Source organism: Gossypium hirsutum, chromosome D01 (genome assembly GCF_007990345.1).
Source record: "Gossypium hirsutum isolate 1008001.06 chromosome D01, Gossypium_hirsutum_v2.1, whole genome shotgun sequence".
Taxonomy (NCBI): Eukaryota; Viridiplantae; Streptophyta; class Magnoliopsida; order Malvales; family Malvaceae; genus Gossypium; species Gossypium hirsutum.
The window spans coordinates 60,488,644-60,506,253 of NC_053437.1; the positions used below are offsets into that span (position 1 = coordinate 60,488,644).

At 36.1% G+C, this 17,610-nt stretch overlaps 1 protein-coding gene across 1 annotated transcript in view; it reads left to right on the forward strand.

The window, feature by feature from the left end:
- The window catches only part of LOC107921512 (ferredoxin-dependent glutamate synthase, chloroplastic), a 32,487-nt gene extending 22,010 nt beyond the window's left edge, over window positions 1–10,477 (forward strand). Inside the window, 12 exon segments of the mRNA XM_041087544.1 lie at window positions 2,336–2,431; window positions 2,550–2,747; window positions 2,857–2,931; window positions 3,053–3,181; window positions 3,294–3,392; window positions 7,001–7,143; window positions 7,232–7,325; window positions 7,728–7,752; window positions 7,755–7,965; window positions 8,102–8,180; window positions 8,876–8,959; window positions 9,849–10,477. Of these exon segments, the coding sequence (XP_040943478.1) occupies window positions 2,336–2,431; window positions 2,550–2,747; window positions 2,857–2,931; window positions 3,053–3,181; window positions 3,294–3,392; window positions 7,001–7,143; window positions 7,232–7,325; window positions 7,728–7,752; window positions 7,755–7,965; window positions 8,102–8,180; window positions 8,876–8,959; window positions 9,849–10,010 (1,395 nt within the window). The 3' untranslated portion in view covers window positions 10,011–10,477.
- The last annotated feature ends 7,133 nt before the right edge of the window (window positions 10,478–17,610 follow it).

The window sequence follows — 17,610 nt, forward strand, 5'->3', positions numbered from 1 at the left end:
CTTGAATATTATTATTATTATTATTATTATTATTATTATTATTATTATTATTATTTCTGGTTTCTTCAATTGCATAACACTAATCAATCTTTTTCTCAAGACGGTGTATCTACATAAGTTGTGCCTTGCTAATGTGCTTAGAGTTGTTTATGCATTTTTCTGCTGTTAAAAGTATTCTCATGTTTAACCCAGGCATCACTAGTGAAATTGTTTCCTAATGATTATATATTCTTAGTAGTAATTTTCAAGATTAACAACTAGTGATGAATAAAGTAAGCGCAGCGGAGAAAGTAATGTTAAAGCACAAAAATTAACTTTTCTAGAGGAAGCTATCTGCAGCAAAGAAGAGCATAAAAGTCATTATATCACTTGAAAGACTTCCCAGAACCAGAAAACTTATGACTGCAAAACCTTAATATGAGGAAAAAGTCATAAAAGAAAAAAAAAAAAAAAGAGAAGATTTTCATAGACATCTAAGAGAAAGCCCCAACATTATGTTTAAAACCACTATAACCTTATTACAATGAATATAACAAAACATTGGCACACGCTAGAGAAACATCATAAAATTTCATTAAAAAGTAAATAAACAAATAGGGAAATGAAAGAGGGAAAATAAATCTAAAATACCTATAATTTGTGAAGCTGATTTTTTCTCTGCACCTGCAAAATATCCAAAAGAACACCATCAATATTGTTTTCCCTTAGATAAAAATGCATTAAATGTTACATGAAAATGAAATTAAGAATAAAGCTAGATCTTGTATTTGAAGCTCCTCCTAAATTTTAAACAAACAAAAAGGAAGAAGAAATATATAGATAAATAAGGAAATTCATACATGAATGAATTCCGAGCTGTCAAGGTGTCTGCCTGTGTGTTGCACCTTAGCGTGAAATAACAAAGGTGCCTTAGACCCTTTTAGGTCAAATGCATCTGATAAGCAACTTTCTTGGTGTGCCCAGGTGTGTTTTTTGTAAGGCGATAGGCATAAAAGGCCCACCTGATCGATGTTCTGTTTAATTTTTTTTACCTTATTCATTAGATGTGCCTTTACGAGTAAGAAAGGGGGTAATATCAACTATCTACACATCTGATGCATTCTTGCTACCTTTGTGTCGTCTCTTCACATCTCGAAGCTCCTTCTCACTTTGCACTTACGAAAGTAGAAAGTTATCTAATTTTATCATGGAAAAAATAAATCAAACCAAGTAGAAACTACTAGAAAATTAGTAAATCTGAATTAAAACTTCATAGACTTAGCTAACTTTAATGTAAAAATGTGACTGAATTAGCTAACTTGAATGTAAAAATGAGGCTGAATAAGTTTAATGTAAAAATTACATTTCATGCAGGCCTTTTAATTGAATAAAAGAAATTAAATGCAATGTTTTGGAAGCACTCTAAACATATTGAGCTGGTGATTTAAGCTCTATGATTCAGGTTGATTTTGGAATATGAAATGAATGCTGACTTGTTTGTTTTGTTTTGTTTTTAAATTTAATTTTTTATCACACTTGATAGTTTAGAACTTGAAATAATTGTTAAAAGGATAAGAGAAAACATTTGAAGTAGAGTTTTGTGGTAAACAGACCATAGAGGAGCACAATTCTTAAAATTCTAGCTAAAAGTGGTGATATTCACAGTCTATACTAAGTTTAGTACCCATGATCACAAATTTTGGTTTGATTTATATCTCTTTTAAATTCTCAATCCTACAAAGCTCATTAATACAAACTTTCTGCCTACAGAACATAGTAGAGTTAAATAGACAATTAAAAGAAATGTAAATGTAAGTTTCAAGACTCACTAGTTTGTTGGTCTTAGCGGTTCAGCTCCTTTCCTAGTTTTTCATCTGCTTTGAAGTTTCCACGTTAAAGTGGCATGCTGAAGAAGATTAAACTTTTGGCATATTTATTATTTGTCACAAAGTGCCTCTTCTGAAGTTGATTGCATCAAGATAAGTTATTTTAAGTTGATCATGAATCTCAAAAGTTTCTTCACAGCCAAACTGAAAAATTCTTGCACTAATGGACTTTTGGCATTTGTATCTGGCGGAACCAGTGGTGCTAGCAACTCAAGCTGTCTTCCTTGCAAGGCTGATATGTGCCTTGGATATTCACAAGATACAATGTTGTATCTCTGTTCATTGTCTGGATTTATTGTGTTTTTAATGCTACTATTTTCCTTTTCATTTCATTTCTATTCTATTCAATTATGAATTTATATTAATATATAAATGTAATAAGGGGAAAGCAAAATCTAGAATGCTGTTTTTGAATATAGCTCTTAGGAATCCATCCAAAGTCATCTGACAACTGTAATTTGCTTTTGCAGATATCTGGTCATGATGGTGGTACTGGAGCTAGTCCCATAAGTTCCATTAAACATGCTGGTGGTCCTTGGGAGCTTGGACTTACTGAGACCCACCAGGTATGTCTTTATCCTACCAATTTAATCTTGGAAATTTATTTATCATTTAATAAGAGCAATGCTTTTTGTTTTTAATTTGAAAGAATAAGAGCAATGTTAAATCACTGATCTTTGACAGACTCTCATTGAAAATGGACTAAGAGAAAGGGTAATTCTTAGAGTCGATGGTGGTTTCAGAAGTGGAGTTGATGTTCTAATGGCTGCAGCGATGGGTGCTGATGAGTATGGCTTTGGCTCTTTGGCAATGATTGCCACTGGATGTGTAATGGCTCGCATTTGTCACACAAATAATTGCCCAGTTGGTGTTGCCAGTCAGGTACTAGAATACCCTTTCCCTTATATGATGCTATGATTGCTTGTGCTCGTATGTAATGTACTATCCCCTACTTTTTGTTATTAATATGTATTTTTTATTTCAACATTAGCGAGAAGAACTTCGTGCAAGATTTCCTGGCGTGCCCGGTGACCTTGTCAATTTCTTTTTATATGTTGCAGAGGAGGTAACCCATAATCCTTATTCTTGATGGGGTTTTGGATTCCTTTTCCTCAATTTAGAATTCATTTTATATTATCTTTCTTTTCTGTATTCTTTCCCCTCTAATAGAATTATATTTCTTTCAGGTGCGTGGCATGTTAGCACAACTGGGTTATGAAAAGTTGGATGATATAATTGGACGAACAGATTTGCTAAAACCACGAGATATCTCACTAGTGAAAACCCAGCATCTTGATCTGAATTATATATTGTCGGTATGTTTTTGAGTCATTGCCTTCTCTCATCACATGAAGGTTTCTTTTTCCTTCTGGTGAACATGCTTATTTTTTATCTGCATTCAACATGAAAATTGTCTCTGGTTCCTAGAATGTTGGATTACCAAAATGGAGCAGTACTGCCATCAGGTCTCAAGAAGTTCACTCAAATGGTCCTGTTCTGGATGATATTTTACTTTCTGATCCTGAGGTAACACTTGCATGTATATGTAATTTCACATTCATGATCAATGGCTTTTTTCTTGACTGGGACATGAAGAGGACCCTGTGAGATTTAGACAAACAAAAGGTTTTCCAGTAGTCCCTTCTGTTCCAAATGCTCTTGAAAATCTTACAACTCGCTTGATTCAGCTAGTTTTCTCCTTATTTGACATGTTATTGTGTATGGCTCTACCCCCTTGCATTTGGTGTTGTGTTTGTGCTGAATGCCTACACACCTTTGAGATGCTGGGATATGTATCCAACATGGCTGAATATGGAAATTTTTTAAAATGATAACATTTTATTTGGACACTTTCATTGATGCCAGAATTCAAAAAAAAAAAAAAAAAAGAGGATAACACATGAAGCTATCATGGAGGTGGCACTGTCTTCACCAGAAAGGTGTTCAAAAAAAGTTGAGAATTCAAAGAGAAATGGTAGAAAATAAAGGGAGTGAATTAGGGTTGGTTGAGTGTCTTGCTGTCAATGCTGCCTCTTATCTTGAATGATTTTTTTTTTTTCTTTTTGAGCTCTGAAGTTGGTAGTGGTAGGCGGCTGGGTTGGAAAAGAGAAGGGAAATTAAAGTAGGTAGCTTTGCAAGAAAAGAAAATCAACACACAAAATGTTCATAGCACGTATGGCTTGGATTGGTTTTGATAAGTTTCTAAGCTTTCTGGTTCATGCCATTTTGTTTTGATATCTTTAAAGCCCAAATGTGAAGGATGTTGAGTTTATTTACAAAGATATTTCTCGATCATAAATTTCCTTAGTAATTTATTATAACAAAACATTTTTATTTTAGAAAATTAAAGTTTTTTATTGTATGCTTTGTTAAAATCTATTGAAATAATTTTTTTCTTATGGTATAATTCCACTTCTATATCCTTAAATCTTAGAAGTTGACATGTCACCATTACCATTCCATATTGTGTCATACTTGAGCCATATCCTCTGTAAGTACTTAGTCTTCCTAGGTAACTATGTTGCATTCAAGGGCTCTAGGAGAATTTCAAATGAAAGATGTCATAGTTGGTAGTTATAGTTGCAAAGTTTCATAAATAAATCTTTTGTTATGAACACACAAATAGGATCGAGTGATAGGGAGATTGATAGGGAGGTCAGTTGTTTTCCCTTTATCTTGATTCTTGTAATGACCTATTTTGATTGATAGTTCAGCTCATCAAAGGGAGATACCTTTGGACTCATTAGAGACAGACTTAGATCTCTTTAAATAAAGATTAGTCTTATTACATAAATAGGAAACCTATTGTAAAAGGGAAGCAACTTAACTGAAATAAAATCACAATCAAGAAACCTAAGAATTAAAATCTCAGTCTAAGCCTTAATTAGAGAATCGAAATTAATGACCTTTCCTAACATAGGTTTGACTCGTAGCTATGCCCCCACCAACAAATAAAAGGTTTTCCTCAAGCTTGAATTCATGATAACTTGACGATATAACTCAACCCAGTTCAGTCTCAGTTTTAGATTTTGGTTTTGCGTCATTCAGCTCTGCCAAAAGAGCTTCTTACATTGTTACCTAACCATATACTGTTCGTCAGAATTATAGCATAAGCCCTTCTTCCTTCTTTCTGCCAATTTTGCCCATATCTTTAAAAAAGTGGCTAGATTATTTATCGATTTTGCTTCAATAGTTCCCCTAACATATTGCTGCCTTTAGAAAGTTGGGTGCCAAAATTGTTATATCCACAGGGAATTTGAAACTGCCCTCATTACCTTGCCAAGTTCCTTTACGATTATTTTTGACACATAGCATTTGCTACTTCTGTTCATAGGCTCTAGCAAGGCTTATAGTCATGGCTAAATCAATGGTTTGTGCATTAGAGCATCTAATTGAATGGAATCATGCAGTCCAGCCATGAATAACCCAACATGTTGGTCTACTTAAATGTATTGGCGTCTTCATGCTAATTTTTCCTGAAGTTATTGCTGATATAGCTCTAAAGTTTCGATCTGTTTCAAACTAATCGAATCTCCCAAGGGATTTCTGCCTACTGGAGGACTAAAATGGAGTGGCAATTATGGAAAACCAGTTTATCACATGGCCCTCCAATTTGATCTAATAATACCAAAGATGTGCCTCACCCATGTGGAAGGCTTCCAAACTTACCTTGTCTGCCTCGTGTGTTGGTTTTTGAAGATTTGTTTACACAATACAGCTGAATCAAGGAATCTTCCAATCCATCAAAAGTAGGAAAAACTAATTTTGTGTACTTGAGAACAACTTCAACTGGCAGAACCACTCCACCCAGGAATGGTGGTGTTGTGCCTCCTGCAGTAACTAGTGGGAGAGGTGCTTAGTGTTGGGTTGTAGTACTGGTTGCATCACCATCCCCAATTGTCGATTTACCTAAGTCAGAGTTACATATGTTCTTGGATTTGTAGTCATTTGCTGAAGGTGGCTGTTTTTGTGACTTTTCATATCAATAAACCTAGCTTCCACCATGGTTTCCATAATAGTTTGCGTCAATGCACATACATCATTGCCCATTGTGGTAGGCTCTGATACCAAATTGTTATAAACACACAAACATATTATCACGTGGCAATTGCTACGGAAGTTGAAGTCAATTGTCTTCTCTTTACTTTGATTCCTGTAATGACCTATTGTGACGGATAGTTCAGTTCGTTAAAGAAAGATTGAAACCTTAGGACTCGTTTGAGAAAAACTGTTATCTTTTTAAGGCTTTGAAAAAAGTTTTGTTTAGGTTTTATTATTCCATACATCCCTTTAAATAAGGAACAATCTTATTATGTAAATAGGAAATCTATTCTAAAAATGAAATAACCTAACTGAAATAAAATAACAACCAAGAAACCCAAGGAAAGAAATAAAACAACAACCTAAGCCTTAACTAGAGAATCAAAATTAATGGCCTTTCCTAAAATAGGTTTGGCCCATAAGATCGTTCTACTAATGATTTGACCTTATCTCTGGAATCTGAGTGCTACTCTCTAAGTTTCTATATGATACTTCAAAGAATTTCTACTGTCAAGGACTTTGTGGCTATTCTTAATAATCCTTATGCTAAGTCTCTATCTGAACACAAAAGCTACTAAATTCAGGTACAGGTTGGGATAAACTCAGGTGCTAGATGGTAGAATATAAAATCTCCCAACTTTCAAAAAAATTGTTTGGAGTTTGGAAAGGGCCTTCTGTAAAGTTTGGAAAAACATAATTTTCTTCTTTGACTTTATCCAGTAACATATATTAAGTGATTTTTCTTCACATTGGTGAAGTCTCGGATCTCTTCTGCGTTGTATTTGAGTTGTCCCCTTCCATTATTTCTTATTGGTTTTAGGTGGGATGGTAACATATGATAAGTTTATAACATATTATAATGTCACCTCAATGTACTGGGGATTGTCATGCCAATTAGTGATGCCTTTATAGGAACTAGACTGGTTGATAGAAACACAAAATTGCTATATAAGGAAACAAAGTCGTTAAGGTAGATTTTAATGTTTAAACTATGTTATGAAAATTGTTAATTTAATTTAATTTGTTTTGCGATACTTTTAGTATGAGTTGCTAGTAATAGTCAGCAATTAAGAAGCTTTATTTCATTCATTCAGGTATCTCATGCAATTGAAAATGAGAAAGAGGTACATAAGACTATAAAGATATACAATGTGGACCGAGCTGTTTGTGGTCGTATAGCAGGTGTGATTGCAAAAAGATATGGTGACACTGGGTTTGCTGGGCAGATTAATATAACGTGAGATCCAACTTCTAAATAGTTGATGTTTGTGCTTAAAAATGCATCTGTGTCATGCAAGCTAAAACAGTTTTCTTCTTGTCCATAGATTTACTGGTAGTGCTGGGCAGTCATTTGCATGCTTCCTGACTCCTGGAATGAATATTCGACTTATTGGAGAAGCTAACGATTATGTGGGAAAGGTATTGTGACTAAATTGCTATCTACATGCTCTGTTGGATAATTTTAATATTTCAAAAAAACTGCTATTGATTTTCTAAAATTTTGAACTTGGTTAGTAAAAAACATGCGATTTTGTGATTCAGTTATTTTTAATGGACTCTGACCACTATAGACTTTAACTAGATATGAAACAATCTAAACACGTAAACTATGTCAAAAAAATTCCTTTTCCAAGTATGTGTTTGTGTGTTTATCTGTTACAACTGTCACTCTGGTATAGCCTAAACTGATTTGTGAACATTGTTAGCCAACTCTCAAGTTAAATTAGAATATAATAAAAAGTGTTAAATGAACCTTCAAGGTATGATTGAACTTCATTGTTTGTTCATAGAATCTGACATGAACTCTATAAATATTTCAAGGGTATGGCTGGAGGTGAGTTGGTAGTAACCCTGTAGAGAATCCTGGGTTTTGCCCTGAGGATGCAACTATTGTAGGAAATACATGTTTGTATGGAGCAACAGGTGGACAAATCTTTGTTAGAGGGAAGGCTGGAGAGCGCTTTGCTGTGAGAAACTCACTTGCCCAAGCAGTGGTTGAAGGCACTGGTGACCATTGCTGCGAGTACATGACTGGTGGTTGTGTGGTTGTACTTGGAAAGTGAGTAATGGTTTATTTTTTGTACTGGTTGTCACTAAGCTACTTGATGTAATCCAATTAGCCCCACCCCCCCCCCCCAAAAAAAAAGAAAAAAAAATTGATGTAATTCTTTGAATGTTGCATTTATTTTTGACAGAGTGGGGAGAAATGTTGCTGCTGGAATGACTGGAGGTTTAGCATACATGCTTGATGAGGATGATACTCTAATGCCCAAGGTTTGAGCAGAAGTGGCCCATCTTCCTCTCTTATATCCTGGCTTCTTAATTTATTATACATTGGAAAGTATTTAACAATCTTGCATCCTTGAATATAATTTCTAGAAATGCTGTGGTTAATTAGTGATGAGACCTCTCTGCTGCCATAGGAAATGATTCTTCACTAATTGCATGCCATCAGTCATCAGTTGTGTCCCATTTCTTCAGCTGCTCTGAAACAGAATGTGGTCACATGAGACACGCACAAAGTTTATAAAATATTTTAATGCTTTAGCCTTTTCTCCCCTTTCTTTCTACTTCAATTCACCTTATTATTACTGATATATTTTTTCTTAGATTCTAAACTTTGGAATACTTCCTTTTCCCCCACACTCTACTAAAAGAAGAAGAAAAATATCCTTTTGAACATCAATTTCCTCTAGTTTAGAGGTTTCCAATTGTTAGCCAAAGCATTAGATTCATAGATTTTGCAATGAAGGCCTCTTGCACATTTCCAGTCTGCTTGCTTCACTTTTGACAATTGTAGCACATAAGTATAATCTATAGGGATGCAAGTCAGTGAAAGTAATGTTTTTGTTCTGGTTCTTCTAATTGATCAAATATCTATGAGAAAAATATATCATACTATTACCATTTGCTTTCCATCAATATTCCTTCAGATTCACATCTTTACAATTTTATAAATGTTTGATCAGGTAAATAAGGAAATTGTGAAGATCCAAAGAGTAACTGCCCCTGTTGGACAGATGCAGCTTAAGAGCCTTATCGAGGCCCATGTTGTAAGTTCACCTTGAATTGTCCAACAATCATAATGAACCAGCACAATGAACACTTTGACTTGTCACATATTTCTTAGGTTAAGAGCCACTGCTTGCTGACAAGTGGGCAGTGGCAGAGCCACTTAAGACTGTGGTCTGGCTAAGTTTTAGTATTCTCTTATGTACATGGTGAATTTAGTTTAGGCTCTTCAAATGGTACATGAAAACTAATCTGCCCCCCTCAAAAATCTAAACCTCGAGTATAAAATGCTGTTAAAATTTATAGGAATTTCTTTTATATGAAGTAATATTTTAAAAATTCAAGATTCCCAAAAGATTAAATATTGAAATCGTGATGATTAACAGTTTTTTTGTATAGTATATTCTTCAAACAAAATCTGTTCCTACTAATGTTAAGTGATTTGTCCATTAGCAAATAGTTGTCACAAACACATCAATAATACCTTTCTTTTATATGCTGAATTGTGATGTATATATATATATATGCACACATGTATATTCTATTCTTTTGTTTCAAAATTCGTATTAGATTTTCCAAACGAAAATGAAGTCTTGAATACACTAGGCTATAAATCAGTAATATGAATATAGAAATATATAGTCATTTATTATGATTTTTGCTAATTGTAATTTTATCCCCTGCTGCTTCTTATATTACGGAAAACACTTTGATTTTCTTTATTTTCTGAGTGAATTAATCAAGGACATTCTCTTTTTCAATTTGAAGACTACGATTATAATATCAATACTATCTCATGTAATGATTATTGCCATTAACTTTAAAAACTACTTTTACAAATGTCGGATTTTCTATTGCGGTATAAGTTCTTTATGTGCTTTGCCTTTATTTTCTTGAACAATGTCCTTACTTTAAATCTTCATGGTGAAGGAAAAAACTGGGAGTGCCAAAGGCTCTATGATTTTGCTTGAATGGGACAAGTACCTATCACTGTTCTGGCAGCTGGTTCCACCTAGTGAAGAAGATACCCCGGAGGCTTGTGCTGAGTATCAGAGCACAGCTTCGGAGAAGGTGACGTTGCAGTCAGCCTGAGTTAATGATCAGACCATATGTTCTCTTAGAGCATTATTCTTGCCCCACACTGTACAGATCAACCAAAAGGGGATTGTTGTGGGCGTCGTGAATGAATGCTATCTTGCTTGTGGGAGTTCAGTGCGGGGAGAGGAAGAACTTCGGTAGTATATGGTGTCAGCATTTGGTCTTTGTCAATCCATCCGAAAGCATTCAACCTCCAGGTGTTATAGCAGTTATGTAGTCATCATGCTTGAAAGTTGTAGATTCAGATTAGTTTAGTTTAGTTTAGTTTTCATAATATTGTCCAAGGTTTATTTGGGTGGCACGCTACTCGCTGCCCTTTTTCCATCCAATTGAACTTGGTTTGTTCTACGCTCGTATTCAGTGCCATTACTTATCGTACTTTGGGTCAAAGTGTATTTTTTATCTTCACTATTCTGTCAGCCAACTGAAAATAAAAGCCTTGCGATGCCAATTTGTCTGAATACTAGTTTCACAGAGCCCAAATGGACGAGGACATGACTATCTTGTATGGCAATTATCCTACTACCATGATATGCTAATTGTGCATCCATCTTATAAAAATAAGTGCAAAACAGGTCAAAATGGAATCTGTTGGTTTGAAGAGCTTCCATTTAAGGGTATTTTGGCTTGGCTTTAGATAATGTGTATTATATTAGTTTATCAGTAATCAAACTGACTTAATAAAAAAGGTCCATTTGAAAGGATTAGACTTGGACAAGATGAAGGGGCAACCACTTGGATGAGTTTACATAGTATTTGAGAGCTTTAAATGTAAAAAAAATGATGAGACCTAGAACCAAGGGAGCTGCTGTAAATGTTTTCCTGATTAGAGCTGTGAGGATAACGTCGGAGTTTGTCACTTCAACCAAAGACATTTTAGCAATTAAGTTGTAAGTTAGGATTCATTAATTGAGTTGCTGCTGCCATCTTTTTTATGGATCAAATGCCCTTTTAAGGTATAAGGATGAAATTGAAATGATAGATTAGTGTTCCCACGCCCCTTTTGGTTGAGTAACGAACAAAGATAATCATAGGATTCTAACCAACTCTCTAAAATATGAACCTAGCAAATTAGAGTGTTAAAAGTTGCAAGCTTGATGTTGAGTTGCTGCAAATCTTTGAAGCTCAAACAATAATTGAATCTTGAAAGAAAAACTCTCTTGAGTAATTTTATTAATAATAAAAAAACAAAAACAAAGGTACATATCCTAATGGCGATCATGCCTTCCTATATATAGTTTAAAATTGGCTTGCAAGTTAAGAAACTCTAAACCTCTTAAGATTTAGTCAACTATCTTACAATGCATGCAAGCTAATTCTTCTAAGACCTACTCAAACTACTTGACATGCAAGTATGTAGCATTTGCAAATATTTTTATTGATTTGTATCAGCCACTTGCTTGCCAAGTAATCAATTATTTAACTCTAAGAAATAAAAAAAGTAAAATAAATAGACTTACTTGGAGTGTAATTTTCGGGCATGTGCAATGCCTTTTACTAGAAATGAGGGTTAAACTTATTACAAAATTCTCCAAAGTTACTTGATAAATAATAAAATTGCTAGCTTCCTTCGACGGGAATGGGAGGTGCAGGTAACACGAAGGGAATCGGCTAGATGCAATAGCGGTTATGGCACTTGGGAACCATTATGGGATTCTTGTCTTTCCACAAGCTCCTATGGATGTGCTACAATTGCTACAAGATTATGAGAGTGGTTTAGAGAGGATGAGAAGGGTCTCTGTTTAGTTTAAGTTCTCTTCAATACAAAAAAGAGTCTTACTTGACACATACTTGAGTCTGCTCTCCAAGTTTCTAGAGATTTGAAGATGATTCTAGAACTTCAGTTTGAAACTCACTTGAAATAAAGCTTTAAACAAAACCTTGAATTCCATTCTCCAATTGTTTAGTCTTTGTAATAGGGCCCAATTGACCCAATAACCAAATTACAGACCCAACAATAGATACAGGCCCAAACCATTAAACCAAAAATCCCAAAATAACCCTGGCCCAAAGCAAAGTTAAACCAAAAAACCCTAGAGTAGTAAGCAGCGCCGCAGCAAGCCCCGTTTCCAGCATACTCTCCAGGCGTCGCAGGACTCGGAGTCGACCACCTTTGCGCGCGCTGAAATCTCTAGAACTCCTACAAAAACGGACTAAGAGTCCACAAAGAAGAACATTGTAAATCAATACATTTTCTTAGGCTATAAAAGGCCTAGATCTGTACATTGAAAGAGAGGGATATTTGGATAGGGAGTCGAGAATAAAAAGCAGTAAAAAACTTGTTTTTTTAAAGGTGATTTCTTCTTGTTATTAAAAGTGTTTATCGTTTTTACATTTTTTTATTTTCTTTTACTTTTCATTTTGTTTCGTTTAAAATAACAAGGGAAAAGGAAAGGAAAACTTACCTGAAAACGCCGTGCCACCGCCATCTCCGTCGTGATCGGAGTTTTGGTGAGAGGGCCGATCGAGCGGCGGCGCAAGGACGCTAGGGTTCCTAACCCTAGCAGAGCAAACAAAAGGGGGGGCCTCTGTTTTTATTGTATTTTTTTTCTTTTTCGGTTGCAACTGATTTTGAAAAGAAAATTTGTTTTAAATAAAGGATCAAAACGGCGCCGTTTTAAGCCTAGTGTGACCCGCGCGTTGACCCGACCCAGGGAGGATTCGCGCGTTTTGAATCTTGGGGATATTTGCGCAATTGACCCCTCCTACTTGCAGCGCATTTCAATTAACTTGTTTTGGTTTTTAGAAATAGGGCCGCACATTTTATCTTTGTTTCAATTTGGCCCCTTTGCTGCGCAGCGTTTTGGACGGACGGGTTAATTACCCTTTTGGTCCTCCACTGTTACGCGCGCATTTAAATTGGTTTTTTTTTCCTTTTTTTTGTTTTTCTAAATTCGATTTTTGTTTTTAAATTCAATTCAGTCCATTTTTAGCTATTTTTCTTTTTTTTAAAATATTTATCATTATATCGTTATCTATTATTATATTATTATTGTTACTATTTTATTTGTACATATGTTGTTCTCTTATTTAATACATATATATACATTGTCATAATTTCTTAATATTCTTTTATTATCTTTATAAATACATTTTTTACAAAACATTTATATATCTTATATATATATATATATTTTAAAAACATTTGTTTTACTTTACTTTTGTAATTATATACACATATTTGCAAATTTATTTGTATACTATACTTACTTGTATATATTTGTAAGCATCTATTCATACATGTTTGAAATCAGGGTATCCGTTTCATGTTATGCCTTAACCCTTTTTAGCATCTTTTTTTTCAAATATATTTTTTTGATTTTCTCAAAGTGTTAAAATCATCCTATTTTATAAATTTTCAAAGTATTTGGCATTCATGATTCTCGAAGAAGGTTGTGTCCTAACTTACTGGATCGCGATTATTTTTTCGATAAATCTAGGATGCCAAGTATTTGTTTTACAATAAACCCAAATTTTAAATAAAAACTTATTCTCGGGAATTCAAAATGTTGGGTCCTAACTTACTGGTCATGACATTTTCTTCTCGAAATAAGAATTTTCAAAAACAAAAGGCAATATTCGGGTATTTTAAAGATTTAAAAACATTGTGCCCTAACTTACTGGGTGTGGTGTTTTATTTCTTTAAAATAGGAATTGTCTTATTATTTTAATCCATTCATGAAATAAAAAGTTTCCTTTTAAAATCTTTTCAAATTTTCGGCACCAAGGCATTTTAAAAATCAATTTGGTACCAATTTTGGGTGTTACGAGGGTGCTAATCCTTCCTCGTGCGTAACTGACTCCCGAACCTGTTTTCTCAAATTTCGCAGACTAAAACTAATTTTAAGGTGGGCCGATCACACCTTAATAAAGGATCGGTGGCGACTCCAGTTTTTGTTTTTATTTTTAAGTCGACAACCAAAATTTTTGTTTTCAAAAAACGGTTTCGACATCTTGGCGACTCCACTGGGGACTTAGAGAGTCAAGCCAGAAATTGATTCATTTTTGTCTTTGTGTCGAACATCAAAAGTTTTTAAAAAATTCATGATTTCCCTTCATATTTTTTTTACCATGGTATGTTGGTAACTTTGCATTTGCATCTTGCATTTTACCCTTAAGTGGGAGCAAGAAACTAGTCCTTCGTGAGGTTTTCACCTCTGTGCAGGGTAGTGGACCGCTTCCGGGATACATCCGTACCTATGTCTTCGTGAGATTTTCATCTCCGTGCAGTCATAGGGAAATGTGTCCCCCTGAACTGAACTCGTTCCATATGAGCCTATAATGGGTGAGGATCGAGGAATCTGCTGGTTCGGGTACCCTTACTCTAGAAACTAAACCTCATATAGTGAGCTTTAGGGACTTGCCCTAGGTAGAACTATACCGAACCCTAGTAGATTCCTAATAAGTGTTCTTGCCATGTTATTATATCTTTATATGTGATACTGACTTGTTTTATTTTGTTTTGATTGCATGACATCATGATTGCATGACATTTCATTATAAAGGCGTTGGTTCATATTCGGTTGCCATACAGAAAGTTTATCATGCGAAATGGGTTTCTTGATAGAGTGGAAGACAATGCGGCTGTCCGGACTTGGTCTGAGAAGATACAGTGTGAAAAAGGTGATAGTTTGGCCGTGGGATACGTATCAGAGTTATGGGACTTCACTCGTGTTAGCGTAGCTCAGAACAACTTGCAGGAGTTGAAGGAGATTTGGGATCAATGAGATAATGAGGTTAGGCAGTTATTCTATTTGAATTATGGGGGTTTGCCTTATTTACTTGACATGAAGGTAGACAAGCATTTGTTTCGAGCTCTTGCCCAGTTTTGGAATCTGGCTTACAGTTGCTTCACATTCGGGAAGGTTGATTTGGTGCCTACGATAGAGGAGTACACAGCTTTACTTCGGTGTTCGAAGGTTCAGGTAGATAGAATTTATTCGAAAGCGGTAAATGTACCGACCTTCTTGAAGAAGCTGATAAATATAACAGGGATGAGTGAGCAGTGGGTTACGGCTCGGATTAAGCAAAAAGGGGATAGCAGGTGTATTCCCTGGAAAAGCTTGTGGGGCCTCATTTTAGCACACCCAGATGTGAGGAAGAAAGTAGACGTCTTTGCTTTGAGTATATATGGCTTAATTGTGTTTCCTAAGATTTTGGGACATATTGAAGAGGCGGTCACTGATTTGTTTGATCGACTTGATAAGGGAGTTACGCCAGTTCCGGTGATTTTGGCAGAAACCTTTAGGTCATTAAATGCATGTCGAAAAACGGGAGAGGGTAGATTTATTGGATGTGCACAGCTATTACTTGGGTGGTTCCATAGCCACTTTTGGAAGGTTGATAAGGTTTCATATCAGGTCTTCTCTGAAAGTTATTCACCGTTGAAAGAGATAGTGGCTACGTCAAGGAGAGATGATATTACGGAGGAGAAATGGATGGCAATCTTTCAGAATCTGCAAGAAGAAGATATCGAGTGGAGAGCTCCATGGTTGCTTCCAGATGATATCCTATATAGGTGTGGGGATTTCGACTGGGTTCCATTGCTCGGGATTTGGGGAGCTGTTGGTTATGCCCCATTACTAGTATTAAGACAGTACAGGTCAAGACAGTTTGTGCCTGCAACACAGGGATTAGCCGAGTGTGAATTCTCATACAAGGATGATGGCTATAAAAGAAAGGCTCGTGAGATGGCCAATGCGTGGAATCAGACTCGCCGAATGAAGAGATTAGCCGTGGGTCCAATGACAACTTCTGAATATAACGAATGGCGTGTTAGGAGGATTAATGACAACATTCCTGGGCCAAGTTCAGAAAATAGTCAGTCGATAGAGGAGCATTTGCACGTCGTCCCTTCCGAGCTGGAAATCATAAAGCAAGACCTCGAAAGAAGGAATGCAGAATTAGAGAACAAAATAGAGCAAATAGAGGAAGAAAAGGTGAATTTGAAGTTGGACATAGATGTTCAAAAGCAGGAAACCGAAGACCTGAGAAAAGGGAAGCGCAAAGTCGAGGAAGATCTGAACAGCTTGAAGATGGATTATAAGAGACTACGTCTGTCAGTAAGAACTGCTGGGTTGGGAAAATCCTCAGAACAGTGGCATCAAGAGGTTCAAGAAGAAAAAACCAAGGCTGGTAAATGGGAAGAAAGATTCCAAGAAGCCCAGATGCAAAATAGATCGCTTGAGAAGAGTTTGTTAGAAAATCATGATGAATGGGATAAACTAAGGGCTAGAGTGGCCGAACTTGAGAAGGTTGTTCATCAATACCGAAATCGTAATTCAGTGGTGGAACTGCAAGCAAGTTTAAGCAGAATCGAGCAAATGAAGAAAACTATAGAAGAACTAGAAGTGGCATTACAGAACGGTGAAGCCAGGATTGAGTATTTAGAGGCAAACAAAGACCATCAAAACGAACAGCTTCACTATCTCCAAAATCAGGTCAGAAGCAGGGATCGTGTTATGGGACAAGCCTTGGTTCAGATTCGAAAAGTAGCTGATCACTTACAAACACTGGCAGTACAAGCTGACACGTTGAGCGTAAAGTATGAATTGGAGTCAGACCGGGGACGGGAGTTAGCCTCATTGCTTCAAAAAATCAAGGTCTTAAGTATTAGGGCGAAGTCGTATTTGTAGTCTATTCTGTGTAAAGGGATTTGTTTTCTAATAAAGTTTTCCAAGTGGAATTGAATTATAATTAACGCCTTTCTTGCATCCATCTCATGCATCGCATCATATGCATTCAAAACCTTTAATTGATCCTAATTAATTAAAATTATTGCTCAGTTAACCTGGAAACCAACCAACCAACCCAACACTGATACGGCACTTGAGCAAAGACAAAAGATATGGATCAGAGATTAGAAAAGCTCGAACAGTACCAGAAGGAGATGCAAGACCGGCTTCAGCTACAAATGCAGGAGCGGTTAGACAAGATGAAGCAAGAAATGTCTGAGAAGATGCGGGAATCTCAAGAGGATATAGTGGCAAAGTTAACCCGACTGATAACTAAGGGAGGTGACAAAGGAAAGGGCCCCATGGCAGATGTTGATGAGGGAAATGATGATGAACTTTTCTATCCTCCAGGTTTCACCCCTCCACATGAGCGAGCTCAAGCTGAATACCCGCGCAAATCTACTGTCACCATCATGCCTCAGCAATTTCGAGCTGGTGTTTCGAACCTCCAAACGGGGCCGGGTTTTAATCTCGAAAATAATCCTATTAACTCTGCCATTCTTGACTTTGATGAAGTGGTTGAGAAGGAAAGAGTGAAGGAGGAGTTACCGAGACAGTTAGAGGAGAGATGCAAGTGGCTCGAGGAGAAGTTCAAGGCAATGGAAGTTGCTGAAAGTTATCGAGGCATTGATGCAAAAGAGCTGAGTTTAGTGCCAGATCTAGTACTCCCTCATAAGTTTAAGATGCCTGAATTCGAGAAGTACAATGGGACGACTTGCCCAGAGGCTCATGTCACCATGTTCTGCAGGCGAATGGCTGGATACGTTAATAATGACCAGATATTAATACATTGCTTCCAAGACAGCCTTGCAGGGGCAGCATCCAAGTGGTACAATCAGTTGAGTCGTGCCACGATTGGT